At 34.7% G+C, this 17,971-nt stretch overlaps 1 protein-coding gene across 22 annotated transcripts in view; it reads left to right on the forward strand.

Annotated features, from left to right (window-relative positions):
- Positions 1-17,971, forward strand: part of DMD (dystrophin) — a 1,136,032-nt gene that overhangs the window by 521,672 nt on the left and 596,389 nt on the right. For all 22 annotated transcript variants that reach the window (XM_086879790.1, XM_086879801.1, XM_086879781.1 and 19 more), the window contains 4 exons: positions 1,641-1,751; positions 5,326-5,499; positions 7,138-7,293; positions 10,956-11,126. In XM_086879790.1, coding sequence (XP_086735916.1) covers positions 1,641-1,751; positions 5,326-5,499; positions 7,138-7,293; positions 10,956-11,126 — 612 coding nt within the window. The remainder of the gene's footprint in view (positions 1-1,640; positions 1,752-5,325; positions 5,500-7,137; positions 7,294-10,955; positions 11,127-17,971) is intronic.

The following is a 17,971-nucleotide window of genomic DNA, read 5'->3' on the forward strand; positions in this document are numbered from 1 at the left end:
CTTACACGAGGACAAAATAAATGCTCAACAATTAAATAAACCTTCCTTTTCTTGATGGAATCATTCTTTTAATTGACCATTTTTGTTTGCTCAAAATTTAATATCATATTTAGAAAAATTCTATTATTTGCTCCAGATGTTTCTGGCCATTCATTAAATAGCCCTGTCAAGGAGAACTCAAAATATGAAAAAAACAAAAATGTATAATTATGATAATTTTAGAAGAAAAAAAATAATCTAAATTTGGAGCTTTCTGCTAGTCATTTTGCTTTTACAAATACTTTGCTTTAGAAAAATATTTTAATTCTCCAAATAGTACTTACTAAGTTAGAGTCATAAATAAAATCTTGCAGTTAAACTTAGTAAAGACTTTATGGTTTCATGTATTTTTCCCCTAAAATTTAATTTAATACATATTCAGTACAACTTATGAAAATCTGCTTCCAGTTAAGTGTTGAAATACATATGACATTATAATGGTATACAAGTCATTATAAACATGTAATAGCCACAAAAAGTAGGCAGCATATGTTGTACACAGCTTTGTATTTCATAACCTATAAAAATGTGATTAAAAATACATGGATATTATTTTTACTATTAAAGTTGCTGTAGTGTAAGATAAATTTATGTACATATATTTCAAATTATAGCTGGTCTTCAGGGCATCTGAAAAATGCTATATTCCATTAAAAAAAAAGATTAAATGAAAAATCACTTTCTAATGCAGGAGTAATGGTCTCAAATGCATCTCATGATGGGAACATAGCTTTGTGTCTTTATTTCATAGGGTAATTTTTTTTCTGTAGTCCTGTCTAGAAATTCTGCTAGTAACAGTTTCTTATTTTCTAACAATTTAAACATAATTATATGCAAATCTTCCTGAAGTATAACATATCAATATATTTTCTGGGAATTCTTTTCCATTACATTGCACTGCTTAAGTTAATTTTGTCTTGTAAGGTTGATTAATGGTGACCCAAAAAAAGCTGATGTTTTTCTTTGGACCACACTCTGATTTTGCAGACAGACATAACAAGCAATATTTGTTACAAAATGCATTGTTAGTATATTAATGAACTGTGTGTCATTGTGCATTTAGCTACAGAAAACTGACATTGAGCTTAGGTTCTGGTCAGTAGAATGCCAAAAATTGTGTACTGTTTTAGATATAGCACAGCTCTCTAAGGTGAAGACGATGTTATACTTGCAGGATATCTCAATTAGTTTTCTCTCAACTTTCCTTGTGATGCTGTGAAAATGAGTGATAAGAGTGAAGCAAATAACTTTCCTATTCTTTTTTCTATGGTTATTTTTTAATGTTCTTACCAATGAAAACTGTTGTTTTCCTTCAGAAAAAAAGTAAATCCACATTCAGTCCCTTAATCATCTGTGTCTCCCTCTGCTGGAGCTGCTGCAGGATTTGCATGTTTCTCTTGCACTGGGAAGCCCAGAGCTGGACACAGCACTCCAGATTCAGGACTGAGCTGAGGGGCAGGGTCACGTCCCTCGTGCTGCAGGCAGGGCTGTGCAGGCTGGTACTGCTCTTCTATGTGCTTCAGATCAACTGCTCCAAATAATTTAAACATCATACAATTGTCCCTCAAACCTTGCTGACTGCTGGCTTTGTTTTCCAACAGAAAATACAATCTGAATTAACAAGCCACGAGATTAGTTTGGAAGAAATGAAGAAACGAAATCGGGGTAAAGATGCTGCCAAAAGAGTGCTTTCCCAAATTGATGTGGCACAGGTAGGCAAATTTTATTTCCAGCATTTTTCCTTCATTTAAATGAGTAGTATGAGTGGTACTCTGTCATGGAGTGTTATTGAGTTATCTCTTCTGCTTTAGCCAGAAAATCAGAGAGGATAAAGCATACCATCCATATCTTCTTCCTGCTCACTTTTTCATTCCAGCCTTCTTGATCACTGGCAGCAGTTCTAGGTTGTGCAGGACTGGTGTAACCAACTGGTAGGGACTCTGTATAATAGGGGGGTGCATTGAATGTGCTGAAGTTTCAAGAGATAGAATTACAGTGGGTCTTTTTTGATGTAAGTTTTGAGGTATTGGAAAATATTTACTGTCAAAAATAGGTTAAAATATTTGGAGGTCTTTAGTAGAACTGCATTTGAAATACAAATTATGCTGAGCTGTGCAATTCAGACATCAGTCTGAAATATTAGATAATGCATTAATTCAGCTAGCTTAACAGATACAGAGGGACCTTCTTGAAAATGAAGAAGACTGAATAAACAACAGAGAAAAGCTATTTTGCTGGTTTGGGGTTTTTTTGTTGTTGTTGTTCTGTTGTTTGGTTTTTTTGTTTGTATTTTTTGGTAGGTGGAAAAAAAAAAATCATAATTTATTAGAAAGACAAATAATTTAATTATTGCCTTCTTTGATTCATCCCTCTCAGGTATTTCTAGGCACCTCCGTTTGGGTTTTAATTCTTATTATGGGTATCATTAATTGCTTTTTAGAAGTTAATTAATTTGAAATTAACAAATTGACTTTTTAAACTGTTTCATCTTTTGTACAGGACTAGATTTCTTTGTTGAGATTATTTATGTTTCCTTATTTTTCTGCTTTTCTTCATACTAACTCACCTCTGATGGTCTCCATGGCAGCTGTGAAGTTTCCCATATTTCATCAGTAAAATGCAGGCATCAGATGGTTGTGTAAATAAATGTTTGTGAATTCAACAACATGCAAGGGAGCACAACCCTTTCTGTGTGCCTTTTTTATTAATCCACCTCTGTGCAGACATTTTTCTCTTTGTAAGGTTTCTCTAGTTGATGATGTGCACCAGTTTGAGTTTTGAAAAATGGGTGGAGGTCATCTTGAGACACTGCTTTGTTGACTTTAGATGAAAGATAAACAAAAAAGTAGTAATTTACATGCATAATGTAAATATCAACTACCAAACCAGGTAGAAGCTGAGCCCTTTGTTACACATATTTATGACTATATTTGATTTTAGGCCACTGAACTCTCATGAACTCCTTTCCATCATTGTGTTACCTTGAGTGGTAAAACACATTTCATGAGATCAGTCTTCACTTACTTTTTGATGAAGCTCATTCTCACTTAAATTATTTCCTCTTTTATTTTTGGACTAAGTAATATTTCTAATATGACATATTTCTTCTGTTATTAGTTCTAGTGCCTGGGCAGAAAGTCAAAAACTATACAAATGAATAAATGCATTGAGATTGTGAAACAACTGTTAACTGTGGCCAAATTTATCCTGCCTTTTTGGATTATTGTAGGCTGAGGCCTAAATTCTGATTTTTAAATTTAAGGGGAAATGTGTGATTAGCAAGATAAAATTCTGTGTCTGCCATTGTGATATAATACCTAGTTACTCCTAACAGTCTGAGAATTGTTATATGAATGTAAAATCTTTTCTAAAGAATGGTTATTTTTCAAAGTTCAGTACTGAATGCTTTTCTGGTCAACTTTTTTGAATACATTCTCTATTGTCTCTTTTCTAAACTGAATAATATCTAAAGCATACTGAGACTTTTAGATAAACAGCTTTCATTTTGCTGTCATTCTTTATAAATTTTCTATTTTAAAAATAACTTTTTGAAACAAGGTGATCAAAAATGAGCGTTCAGGTACAAAACGGCTTCCTACAATGTCTTTTATACTTTGACAGGTACCTCATTTTTGTTTTTTTCATGTTCCAAATTGCTCCAAATACCCACTTTGCTTGTTTTGCTGCTTTTAAGCACTGAGATTATATTATTTTAAAACTGTTGGAGATATAAGCATATAATATAGCTGTTATTGTTATCTGGCAGAACCTGAGTGAGAGTGCTAAGATAATTCAGATCCCACTGGTATGTCAAGCTTAGTGTTTCTCTGCATTGCTTAGTTTTTGGGTGAATTAAAAATAATTTGCCTTTGTTTCCCCCTACAGATCCTCAGTATTTTTTAATCCTTCAGTGACTCTTTGCAGATGGTTTTGATTCTCTCTGCTATTAATACTGTCATTCTCTCACTGTCTAAATATCTTTTAATGTGTTGACCAACACAAATGGTAACTGATACAGATGTGGTAGTGGAAGATTCCCACAGGATTTGAACTTGATCAAATTGAAGTGTCAGAGAATGAAAAACTAATTCCAAACAAATTCAGTGCATGCAAGCAGTGAAGAAAAATAAGACCTCTTATTCCTACCCTTGTTTCCTACTTTTATTTAATTATCCACTTATTTATTGTCAAAAATATTTCATTTCTTATCTCATTGGATGTCAATTTCATAAAAAATATTTAATGAAGAAAGTTATTGAAAGGAGTTGCTGGATATTTGCATACTTTTCTGTGGTACCCCAGGTTGGCTGCTGCTCATGATTCCTGCCTCCTTTTCAGAAAGCTGATAGATGTAGGAAGGGCTTTTGCCAATGCCTATTTATAGACCAATTCTATGCTTTATTACAGTTTTTCCTCAAATCTTTATGGCACAGACCACATTGTAGTGTAATAAAATGTCTAAGATTTGAAGAAAAAAAAAATCAGAAGTCTGTTTGCAGATGCTGAGTTCCTATTTAATTACTTAGCTGTTTCTTAGTGACATTTATTATTTCTTTTTGCTCCCCAGAGAGTTGAAAATAGTACTTTGCTCTGTACTTCTATAGAGAAATTATTTCTTATTCAAGTATATAATTAAAATTCCTTTTCTTTATTTTTAATTATTTCCCCTCCCCCTGAGGTGTGGATCATGTGAGCAAGCAGTCTAATTAATGCACAAATATAGAAAATTCTGAAAATGGTGAAATTAGAAGCCAAGCTTGTTATAGATTTTTTTTTCTGCCTTCAAATTGCTTTCTTTTTACTCTAGGTTATACTTTTTGTAAATTTAAATATAAATCAATTTTACAGCCTAAATCTTGGGGTTTGTGCTAGACCTGCTTACTGCCATTTAAGTTTCTTTGAAGAACTAAAAGATTCGTTCCTTGTACCAAGAAGCAGCAACTGAGTTGTGCAATGTGGATGGCTTATCCTCAAGCCATTAAATCTGTCTTTTCCCCATGCCCACAAGCATTTTGCATATTGAAAAATACAAAATATCTCCCTTTCTTTATGTGTGTATGCAGGCTCTTTTGCCACAGGCTCTGCTGCATCCAGTGCCCTGGATGATGATCCTCCAGTGCAGACCCAAGATTCTCTGCCACTGGCATTTTCCCCAAAAGTTTTATATTCTTTTAATGAGAAATTGCTGATTGACAATGTAATCTAAGTATTCTGTAACAGGACTAAGACTTGTCTTCAGCACTGATTTGATTTCACACTTTGTACTCACCCATGATTACTTTTCAGAAAAAGCTGCAGGATGTGTCGATGAAGTTTCGCTTGTTTCAGAAGCCAGCCAACTTTGAACAGCGCCTCCAAGAATGTAAAAGAATTCTAGATGAAGTGAAATTGCAGGTGCCCAAGCTGGAGATGAAGAGTGTTGAGCAGGAAGTAGTACAATCACAGCTGGATCATTGCATGGTGAATATTTAAGATGCTGTCTTTCTATCGGCTTTATATAGAGAAAGAGAAAAAACAGAGATTATTGTCCTTGATTCAGATGAGAAACAAAATATCAGTTACACAAAAAAATCCAAAACCCAAACCAACAAAAACCACAGAAAAACAACAAAACCCCCTTCAAAACTCTAGACATGCACTTTGACTATGTGAGAATACCAGCTAGGATCCCTTTTTAATTCCCAGTTCCTGTCCTGCCATTGAATTCACCTCCCCGTATTGGCTCTATTTTCTGCAATATTCTACATGTTCAGTGTAGATATCATGTAGAGTCATGGAACTCTTATGACATAACTGAAAGAGGTGTTACAGAACACAAGTCTATTCTAGCCAGGAAACACAAAGCATAACGGAAACCCATATATTAAAACTTCCATGAGATGGCATGCTATGGCTTTCTTTCAGTTCAAGAGCAAAAGATGACCTGAATAGATTCTAAAGAGTATGAGGAAAATCTGTACATTTCTCTTTAATATCACTATAATCCTGTTCCCCTTTACACTTGAAGGGAAATAAAGCTAAACACTGTGTTCTTGATGATCATGAAAAGATTGTAACAGCAAAACTAGATGGATTATCTTTTTTGTTGTTGTTGTTCAGATTTATTTTGTTTGTTGGGGTTTTTTTGGTTATTTGGTGTTTTTTGGCATGCCTGAAGATTTCCCCCTCCCAACCTTTTTCAGCATTAAATGCAGAAAGAATTTAAATTAAAATAAAAAACATGGGGCAAGTCAGTGTTGTTGCTTTACATCTTTTGTTTTTCTTAAACAAAATTGCTCTTAAATTCATATTCTTGTGGGAATGACATTCTTATTAGAATGATGTGGTCGTTAGAAGCTCTGTGCTGAATTAAAGTGTCTTCACTCAGCAGCCAGTTTATGCAGTGCTGATGTATTTTGTGGAAGACTTAAAGTGATTTTAAAGTGTCTTTAACTGGAAGGATTCTCATAATGTTCCTGTTTTTCAAAATCTAGTTGTAATTCATCAGGATTTAGACAGTGTGCATCATACAACAGCTTACTAATTTGTTGACAGGTTTCAAGGAATGAAGAATTTGTCATCATATTAAGCACCTAGAAAGGACTTGGACTATATACATACTGCTTTAAGTAAATACAGTAGTAATAATTTAAGTAAATACAGTAGGTCCACCTCATTTTTTTACTTTTTTTTATGTAGGTTTTTTAATTAAGTCAATTCTTCAGTGTATGGCACTTATTAAATATAGGGGTAATCCTCTGTCCTTCCATTGTCTAGATTTAGCAGTATGAAAAAATGACAGATTTTAAAAACTAGTGGCTATTTGTAGTTCAAATCTATCCAATATTCTGTATGAGTTGACAGAAGACATCTGTTGTTGTTTTAAATACTACATTATCCAAGTTTGAGAACAGCCTCAGTCACAGCCTAAAACAATTAATGGTGAGGTTTACTTTCTAATGTATAACATTTCTAACATTGGTTTTAGTGACATAGCTTTGAGGTCACTGTGAAGATGGGCTGTTCTGAATTTGTTTGGATTCTGAATGCTTCCAATGGTCTTTCCTAGTTTTCAAGTTTTAATGGTGGTGTTTCGCTTTTATATTTCTATTTGATTAGAAATTATATAAAAACCTGAGTGAGGTGAAGTCTGAAGTGGAAACAGTGATAAAAACTGGGAGGCAGATTGTTCAGAAGCAGCAGACAGAGAACCCAAAGGAACTGGATGAAAGGCTTACGGCTTTGAAGCTGCAATATAATGAATTGGGTGCAAAGGTAAGTTCTGTGTTTTTAATATAAAACCATGTGTTGGCAAGATGAAAACTAACCTCAGTGTGGTAAGTAAATGGGGTTTTTTACTGGTTCCTTTTAAGATTCTTCCAGTGGGACTGAAGGAATGGAGGCAAAGGCAATCACCAGCATGGTTACTCAGTTTCTCTGAAGAGTAAAAGCAACCACCTAAGAAAATAAAAAAAATCTTTCATGACAATTCAAAATTTTACTTTTTTAATATATTTTTTTCCTGCTGGTTCCTTGTGAGTTCCTTTAGAGTTCAGATGGGGGATTTTTATTTTTTATTCTGATGCCTCAAAGTGTCACTTCAGATTAAGAAATTACTTAGATCAAGTTTTACTTATAGGGTTGCTTCATAAAGGAGATAATTCTACCTTTTAAATTACTTCTGCCTCTGACTGTACAGATCTTAAAGTATATAATGTCCATTTCTTGCTGTTCAAAAATCTGTTGAACAAAAAGCTCTGGCCACTGAAGCTTTCCTCAAGAGGAAAGTGTACCACAGTGTACCACTGTGCTTTGTGACTTCTGCACTTGCATGTGGTCAGTTTTTGTCATAACCATTCCCTGATTTAATTTTAAGATTCCCTGATTAAATTTTAAGAACCCTGACTTGCATTTTCATTGTGTCTTAATATGTTAGCCACTTCCCAATAGGACACTGTTTAGTTTACTCAATTTTCCCTAAAAGTCAACTAGGAAGAGTAGGATGGACAGGCTCCTAACCAACATTAACATGACTCAGAAGATGCATTGTGGCAGGAAGGAAGACTTCATTTAAATAATTCAGTTAACACATATCCTTCATTACTCTGTTTTTTTCCCTCTTGCCCTCATTAGAACTATTCAAAGAACTTCTGAAAACTGTAGGATTAGAGTGAATTTGGTGCTGTGACTGGATGACTGAAAATTGTGAATGACAGATAATACCTGTCTGTTTATTTCTAAAATTTATACACTTGGAAAACACAAAACATGACAGAAAGAGAATTCTAGATTATAAATTATTCAAATCATAAATTATTAATATCTAGGAAAATGAGCCCATGGTAATACTGAGTGCCCGTATGTGGTTTAAACAGGTAATGAGAATCAAGCCCTGCTAACTACAGTATGATAAAACAGTAAGAGTTGTGTTACTTTTAACAGAGATAATACTAATTAGGGAATCTTAATTAAAACAGTTCTATCTTGCTAGAAAGTAAGGGTGTTAAGAGACATCAATCTTTTGAGTGTCAGGAAAACGTGTTTGCTTCAGTATGTGTGGATAGCTGCCATTTGGGATTGAATAATACGTTTGACTTCTCCATTATTTTAGAAAGAACTGTGGCATTTATTCCTGCATTATGTTTAACTTAACAGCAAACAGGTGCCATTATTGTAGGAAACCTCTCTTATCTAATGAAGGGATAAAAGTGTGCCATTAGGGTGCCATTAGTGAGTTGAAGTGAGCAATATTGCAAACTGATGTATCTCAAAAATTTGCGATGCTGGTCTTAGCTCTTCTGCCCTAGATGGAATTTCTCACATTTACTTTTACACAGCATGGTAATTAACAGTTTAAGAGAAAGTCACAGAAGCCCAGATATATAGAAATAAAATAATTGAATAGCCATTATCAGCACTAATTGATTGCATTGAGAAGAAGACTTATTAAGAGAAAACTATCCGTAGTTATAACTAATAGTAAGTCTCAGGATTGACATGTATGGTCTGAGGGAAAAATACATATTCAAGCATAGATTCACTTGTGTGACTTTGTAGGTGCTGTTTCAAGAGGTGCCCTCATTTATAAAGTAATTCACATTTTCTGACCTAAAAGGCCTTTAGAGGGCACTGTTTCCTATTTTTCTGTTGAAAATGCATCTTTACATTTGAAGTACCAACAAACTGATTAATCAGTAACCTCTGGATATATGCAATGTATTTGGAGATATTGTTGTATTATTTATATAATAATCACATTTTAGAGATGTATATAGGAACACAAATATTTTCTCTCTGTTTTGACAAGTATCAGTAACTTCATGTTAAAATATACCAGGTATTGAAAATTCTTAAACAGGCAATCCAGCTCAAGGTAGTACACTTTGCACTGTATTGCTGCTAAGTAATGTTATTTACAATTGCTATTACACTCTTCAGAAGAAGAGGTGGAAAACCTGGCTCCACATGTGAATGGAGCTCTAAAAAGCTGAGTTTTATGGTCCTTCCCAGGGATTTACCTCTTGGCCTGACTGTAAGTTCTGTGGTCTCATTTAATAAATTTGGCATGCAAGAAAGCACATAAAGCACACTCAGTGAAAAATGTTATGAGATTTCAGTAGTAAGCCTCTACAGAGTGATAATAAATTATGAGGAACGCTTTATAGCTTATTCCCTAGGCAAATCTCATCTCCTTACTCAGGGATAGCAAAAGCCATGTACCTAACCTTGTAACATCCTATTACATTTTAAAACCTCGAATTCTCCTTGGCAGTTGATCTACGAATCAATATGATCATTTTGCCACTACTTGTTCTTAGTAGCAAAGTACAAAATGGTTTTAGTAGATGCTGATACCAGTTTTCTGCTGCTGCTGTAGAAGGGTTTTTTCTATTTAAAAATACTTAAATACAAATCAGAGGCTACAGTCTTAATGTGATTACTATTTGACATTTAAGCTAATTAGGAATTTCTTTTAAATATTAGTGATCTCTGGGGCACTTCTACTCCTCTGTCTCTGATTGGGTTTTTTAAACTTCATCACAGCATGTATTAATAATATATATAATATAATTTATTAATTTGTATTTTGTGCTACTAGTTGCCTAATGTCTATTGTAGTGTAGTCTTCCATCTAAGATTTCTTAATTTACTTTTCTGCTTTCTCTACTAATTATGTAAAACCTTTTCTTTGAAAAGATTTTTCAAAGAAAAATCCCTGAAGAGTATCAGGGGCTTGCAAGAAAGGTTGTGTTTGCCCTGTTCTTTCAAAATGCAATGTGACAGTCAAGGCAACAGAAATACTCAGCTTTCCTTCCAGGTGCCATGTACCAAGCTTCAAAGAACTTTACAACTAAAGCAGAGGTCATCCCTGGTACTTCACATCCAAACCATTCAGAAAATTAAAAACTCGAAGTTAAATGTGCTGCTTTAGTTTGACATTATTCAGTGACCTTTGTGTTTCAAGATTTGAGGCTTTCTTTGACTGCTATTTTTTTTTTTCTTCCATGTAACTTAGCTACATATTAAAAAACCTTGCAGAATCCCAGTTCCTATATTACCTCTTTTATTAAAATATGTCCTGTGAAGGGTTTTGACATCTATTTTATTTCCCTAGGAAAGCCTGTTAGTTCAGTTGTTCCAAATTAATTTGGTGTGCATGACTTCAAAACAGAGAAGGAGGTTTTTGGAGCTCTAGTTGCTAGTTCAAACTCAGTGCATCTTTACATACATGATTTTCTCGTAGGTGTTAGCATTCTAGCAGCAAAATTCCTGGTACTGAGAGAACAAATCAAGATACTCCTATTCTAAAAGTGCAGCTTCACCTGTGGAATCCCAAGTCTAGTTTTTATAGAAAAGTGGCCTACTGAAAATGTGATGTAAAAACCATCAGAACTGTTTCAGTTAAGAGCTAATAACCACAAGTTTTCTTTCTGCAGGTGACAGAAAAAAAGCAAGAGTTAGAGAAATGCTTGAAATTGTCCCGGAAACTACGGAAAGAGATCAATGCTCTGACAGAGTGGCTGGCAGTGACAGACGCAGAACTGACAAAGAGATCGGCTGCGCAGGGGATGCCGAGCAATTTGGATGCTGAAATTGCCTGGGGCAAGGTAACAATGTAACACACACATGTGAATATTACAGAAAGATAGATTTCTTTCACAAAAGAAGAAGTATTAACAATTCTGGCATTTTAGTTAGCGGTACTCTGTGAATGTTTTGGCATTATCCCACCTTAGCATTAACACTCAGGAAAGTTTAAACTGTCTTGTCTCTGCAGAGATCAATGGCACAATTCACCCTAACATTTCAGTAAGCTTCACTGAGATGAACTTAAAGTTAGAATTTCATTTTTTAGAGTACTATAAATCAACCACCCAGTATCCATGTACATAGAGATTTCTTACACCGTTCTACTCATGGTTAGAAAGGAATTAAATAGTAGATGAAAGATTAAAGGTGCCAGAACACTGTATATTCCACATGTTCAGAGAGCAGCCAGGATATTTGTTTTCCTACTCTTAGATTTGTAGCTCATTCCTTTGCATTCTGGGGGCTTCCTACTTCCATGGAACTTCACCTTGAACTCATCTTTCAGGTTAAAACTCAAAGCCTAAATCAAAACTTTCCTCAAAATCACAGTTTAGATAAACATCTTACAGAAACTGAAGAATGCAAGAGGTCTGTATAAAACAGAGTATTTCTGTGTGATGTAAAATCTTGGCACGTTATCACTCAACACTAGCTAATCTATTTCATTTTCTGCACATGTAATAGAAGTTCAGTCTAGCTGAGGACATAAACCACATATCAAGATCTGTATTTTAGAGCACACTGTGCTCATCATTATCCAAAATCTCAAAATTTCAAATACCTGTGTGCGGCCAGCAGCATTTTCAACAAGTGTTTCTATATAATTTCGAAATCAACAAAAATCCCCTTAAAGAGTATTGGAGATCAAAAAATCCAGTTCTGCTTTGTTTAATGGGAGAAATCCTCTTAACATTTTACTAGTTTCACTATGCATTATAGAAATAGTCATGAATTATGCACAGGCAATCTTCCTCATATTTTTAATGGCAGTGAAGATTCAAGGCACTTGAGTAAAATTTATTTCATGCTTTTTTTTGTTTGTTTGTTTTTAACTAACCCTTTCAAGTTTCTGGGATTGATAAAGTGTCTTTAGTCTTAGAATACATTGGTGATTTACAAACCAATAATAGTACTGGAATAACAATAACAATTAAGAAAAATAGCAGTCTACACATCTTTTGTTAGGTTTGGAGTTCTTTCAGTTTCTAAGAATAACAGTATTTTAAAAGTGATATGCAAAATAGCAACTTTCTCCTTTATTAACTTACTGCTTTTACTATTACAGTTTTCACTTTCAAATCAAATCCTAAATCCCTGCAACCCTCATTGTTCCCTCCTGTTGTTGCTGGATGTTTCCTCATTTTCACTTGCTGCTTTTTCTGCACTAAATTTTGTGCAGTTCCTCTCATTTCTTTGGACTAATATTGTGATCTTAGAATCATAGAATCATGAAAGCTGGAAAGACCAAGATCCTGGAGTTCCGCTTTTGGCTGAACACCACCATGGCAGTAAACCACAGCACTGTGTGCCGTGTCCAGCTTTTCTTCAACACTTCCAGGGATGGTGACTCCGACACTTCCCTGGACATCCCTTTCCAGTGCTGAAATAGCCACTTTGAACACCCCCAGCTCCCTCAGCTGCTCCTCACCACACCTGTGCTCCAGACCCTTCCCCAGCTCCACTGCCCTTCTCTGGACTCGCTCCAGACCCTCAGAGCCTTTCTTGTAGTGAGAGGCCCAAAACTGGACACAGCATTTGAGGTGTGGCCTCAGCAGTGCCGAGTCCAGGGGGACAATCCCTGCCCTGCTGCTGCTGCCACACCATTGCTGATCCAGCCCAGCTGCCTTTGGCCTTCCTGGCCCCTGGGCACATCTGCCTCATGTTCACACCTGTCACCCCCAGCTTCTTTTCTGCTGTGCAGCTTTCCAGTGACCCTTTAACTCCCTTTACAAAGGAGTATGATTTTTAAGATTTTTAAGAGACAAATGTCAGATTTTTAAGAGACAAATTAAGAAATCTTCATGTTTTAACATCCCCAAACTAACCTGCTAGGAAGTTAGGCCATTCACCCAGTAAAATAAAAATAATCTTCACTGCTGACTACATAGTTCAGTTCCACTGAACTAGAAATGTGCACTTCATGTTCCTGTTGATCCAGATGCATGTAGCTTCTCAGGGCTTTAAAGAGAAAGATTTGTCTTTAATATCACTTTATTGTTAGATATGAAACTTAATGCTTCAGAAATTGCATAATTAGGACCTAAAACCTGATGATTAGTGCAGCTGCACAGTGGGAAGCCTTTGTTATGTCTTAAGCTTGCTACAAAAAGTACAACATATTTTTATCTGAAGACAATCAAAAAAGGTAACAAGAGCTAATTAAAATAGAAACTATTTACATGAAAAAAATATGTCAGACAGGAACCATTCTACCTTCTAGTTTTGAAGAGTACCACTGAGTATTGTGAATTCTCACAGGGAATTCATACATAAAGTTTTGAAGGAGAAACTGGTAGAAAGGATGTTTTGGCTTCAAATACTCCCCAAAGCCTTCACTACAATCTAAATTCATTTAGCACCTCAGCTCTTTCCCTTCAGTCAGTTCATGACTAAAATAAGAACAAACAACTTTGGGTGAGAGCAGCTGCCGCTTGGCAAAATATATATGTACTGAGTGGCTTTCAAAGTTCCATTTTAAGATTGCCTTTTAGAAAATATAAACAAATATTCACACATATATAAGACTTTTAATGTGGAATAATCCAACAGGTAGTATATGTGTAAGTCGAAATCCTACACTTTCAAGTGTAAATATTTGCAGAAATTATGTGGATTATATTTTTTCCTAAAGAATCTGATCCCACTAGGAGGCAGTGCTGCATTTTTTCCTGGACACTTTAAAATTCTTTTGGGGCCTTCATAAATAAGTACGATGTTGATACTCTTATGTGGATTTCATTGAGGCATCACACAAAATTGTACATCAATAATTCAGTCCCCAGAACCAGAGCCTCACAGTATCTGATTAATGTCACAGCTCTGGGCTTTGGACTTCCTGGGTAAGTAGGCTGCCAAAGACACTAACCAACCTAATGAAATGCACCGGGAGATGAATTAAGCCCAGCAGATTCCCATTGTGACAAAAGTCTGCAGAAAAACTAAGATGGAAAATGGAGATGGGGCGAGGAGAATTCAATAGTGCAAATGAACTGAAAATTGGATGTGTGCTGCTGTCGATATATCTAAGCTGAGAGCTAATAATCTTTTTTTCTTTACAGGACAAGGAAGCAGTTATATTTATTAGTGCACTTATTTCTAATTCTTTTTCAGCACCCAAGTCTTCTTACAAGTGAAAATAACCCAGAGGGTTACAAAGATAATTATAGAGTTGACACTAAAAGAAATCATACATTTAAACATTGTCTTCCAGGTATAAACACCTAGAAATAAAAAGAAATGTCCATCTTGAATAGGAAATGAAGCTAATGAAAAATAGCATTAATCTGGACATCAAGGGAAATGTGTTATTTGTTCCTGTGTAGAATTTTTCAAGGAGTGGAACAAAAACTTGGTTGAGTTATGTGAAATGAGATGGGCAATATACTGAAGACTGTAAATCCTGCCTTTCTGCTCAGTAGAGACAAGTTAAATATTTCCATTTGAATTCAGCTCTGTTATAATAGATAAGAAAAATGACATGCGGGTGCAAAGATAGTCATTAAACATTGTATATTAGAAATCCGTTTATAATTAGAAGTATGATTTAGGGAACATATTTATCACTGAAGACATTAACAACTGCAGGGTTTATTTGTCTTTTAATCAGGACCTGGACTGATAAGAATTTGATTGCCAGGAAACCATGTTCTTAAAAAGGAAATGGCAGATGGTATTACCAGGAAAATTCTGTATCACTCCCTACTATCAGCAGTATGACTCTGCCAATGCTTTAATCTGATTTTTTAACACAGTGTATAATACCAGTGAGTATAAAGTTGACTTGAAGTACTTAGAATTACATTTAGCAACATATTTCCTGTCAGTAATATCCGTAAAAGAAGACAAACTGTAAATTGTGTCAACTGATGCATAATCACTGGCCAAAATGCAATAAAAATAAAAGATGTGCTGTGAATAAACAAATAAATATGTATAATCAACCACTGAGAAGACCATAATGTCAGCTTCTGATTAATTCTGCAATCCCACCTGTGAGAACTGAGCCACCTAATTTATTTTAGAAAGACTCAAAGACTCAAATTGCAAAGAATATTTTCAAGTAATCCACAGCACACAGACAGTGTGAAGGCACACAGAACTTTTCTTCACTCACTCATTGCTGTTGTGTTTTTTAACCTAGAGATGTTAATGATCATCATGACTAAATATTCTATCCCTTGCATTTACTTATAATTCTAATTTGTTTGGAAAAAAAAATCATAAGTTCATCTTGGCACATGGTAGTTTTATCATTATAAAATATAGCTCAGAAGACTTTTTTACCACATCTTTACAAAAACAAAATAATAAATAATAATTTTTTAAAAATAACAAAAAAAACCCAAACAAACAAAAAAACCCAAACTGGTTCCATGTAACTTCTGTTTTCTGATATAATTAATTCCTGGTTGGTATTTGGCGATGGTAGGGGTTTATGAAAAGCATCACAGTAAACAAAAACCATCAAGTAAAACAAAAACCAAAACAAAACAATTGTAACAAAAACTCCTGTAAGTATTTTTTTAGTAAACTGAAAGATGAAGAGTATGTCACAGCACAGTGGGATCAGAGACAGAAATGTGAACACCACTCAAAGTGTAAATTTCTGCACAGGGAACTGCAATTATTTCTTCTAACATGATTCATCTTGTCATCCTATGGATCCTTATGCAAAGTAGGTAAATTATTATTGTATGCAGCTACAAGCCACTTATAAATTCTCAGCAAAGCTCATCCCTATAACTTTACGTGCTGCAGCATGATTTGCCTTCTGCACAGGTTTCAACCCACCCAAAGTTGTTTTTTAAACAGAAATTTTATTTTGTACTGCAGCTCTTTTCCTGAGGTTTTGATGAATGAAACTGGTGCAGGGGAAGCTCAGATTCTCCCTCTCCTCATTCTGATGTTTCTGGGAAGAGGATTAGAAACTAATCCCCTGAGACATGCTCTGCATGCAGAGTTGCACCAGGGTCTTTCCAATTGTTTTAATTACCTGGATGCCAGGAACCTAGATGCCATTTCTCTTGGAAATGTTCAGGTCCTGGGAGTTCCTGGTGGTGTAATCCCCCAGTTTTGACTAAAGCAGGCTACCAACATTTTTCTTATGACCATGAGTGAGTAAAAAGAATAACAGTTCATTAAAAAGCAAAGGAAACATTTCAGTCAGTGAAATACAAATTAATTTTTCGGGTCAGAGAATTTCCATTGTGGTCTTTAGTACCAAATAGCCATAACTGCTACTTCAGAAAAGGAAGTAAAGAAGCTTCCTCCAAAGAGGCCCTTCAGAATTCAGTCTAACCAAGTAACTGAAATTTGAATGGGGAGAGATTCACATCATCTTAACTCTTGCATCTGCTAGTAGATGTGATCCTAAATAATGGCATGGGTAAGGAAATGTTGACTATATATGTGTATATGTATATGTATATCTTTAATATAATCTGCATAATTTGTATACGTATTTTATATGGAGATATTTTTCCTGGAAGTATTTGTGGAGGCTTTCTCTTCCAGCAGGTAGTACACTCTTGAATAAGATTTTGTTTTATAAATAAATATATTAGTCTTAAGAGGGAAAAAAAGTAAATTTTACTATAGTGATAAACAGCAGAATTAATATAATCTGTTTTGGAATTGTTCAGCATTGCTGGTAAATTTTCACAGCTTTAAGTGAATGCTCAGTGATAGGATGTTTAGTTCAATCTTGTTTACATGTTTTTGTTTCCCCAAGATGCCATGATTATATCAGGAAAATAGCTTCTTCACAACTCCTACATTTCTGTGTTTTATTTATGTTACATAGTTTCACTCTGATAAGCTTACAAAATCAAAATGTATAAATTTCCTAGTCCTTCTGGAAAGAGTTTTACCACTCTATTTGTTAATATTTCATATTGTACACATTGTGGTGGTGTTTGGAACTTGGGGGTTTGGGAATTTTTTAAGGTGCTAGGTGTTTTAAATGTCATTCTTAACTTGCAGAGCTAATTCTATTAATTCTGTTGTTTAAGTTCTACAACTTTCTTTTATATTTTCAAATAAAGTACACAACTGGGATGCAATTTCATGTTATGGCAACCAGAAGGGAGTTAAACCCAGCAAGTCTTTGTGGAACTCGTTCTTTAAAAATTAGGAGAATTTAAAAGCCACTATCTGAGTTTTACTGAAATAATTGTAGTTAAATCCTGGCATCACGACATATTCTTTCTTTGTTTTATATAATGGTGTTGAATTCATAGCAGTATTTTGAGTTTTGTCTTACAGAAAATTTACCAGTGCTGTCTGTTATATTGCAGCGAGCAAAGTATGTGTACCACTTTTTAGTAATACTGGGAAGAAAAATAGGAAAATCTCAGGAATATAATGCAGACATGACAAATTAAGAATAAAATAAACCAAAAATATCTTACTGAAGTTGTGAAAGAAAGTTTACATCATAACCTACAGAGGAAGTTGTAGCTGATAATGCAACGTGGAATTCCACTGGCTTTACAGACCCTGATAGTTTTTCAATTGTATTTAGTGGGTCCAGTATTTTATACATAAGGATTTGTAATAATGGAGATTTAAAGGATTGAGGAAGATACTTTTGTCACTTCAATGTTATGTTGAAGGCCACAATGGTTTTTTTTTGGACAATGAG

Source organism: Cyanistes caeruleus, chromosome 3 (genome assembly GCF_971803275.1).
Source record: "Cyanistes caeruleus chromosome 3, bCyaCae1.hap1.1, whole genome shotgun sequence".
Lineage (NCBI taxonomy): Eukaryota > Metazoa > Chordata > Aves > Passeriformes > Paridae > Cyanistes > Cyanistes caeruleus.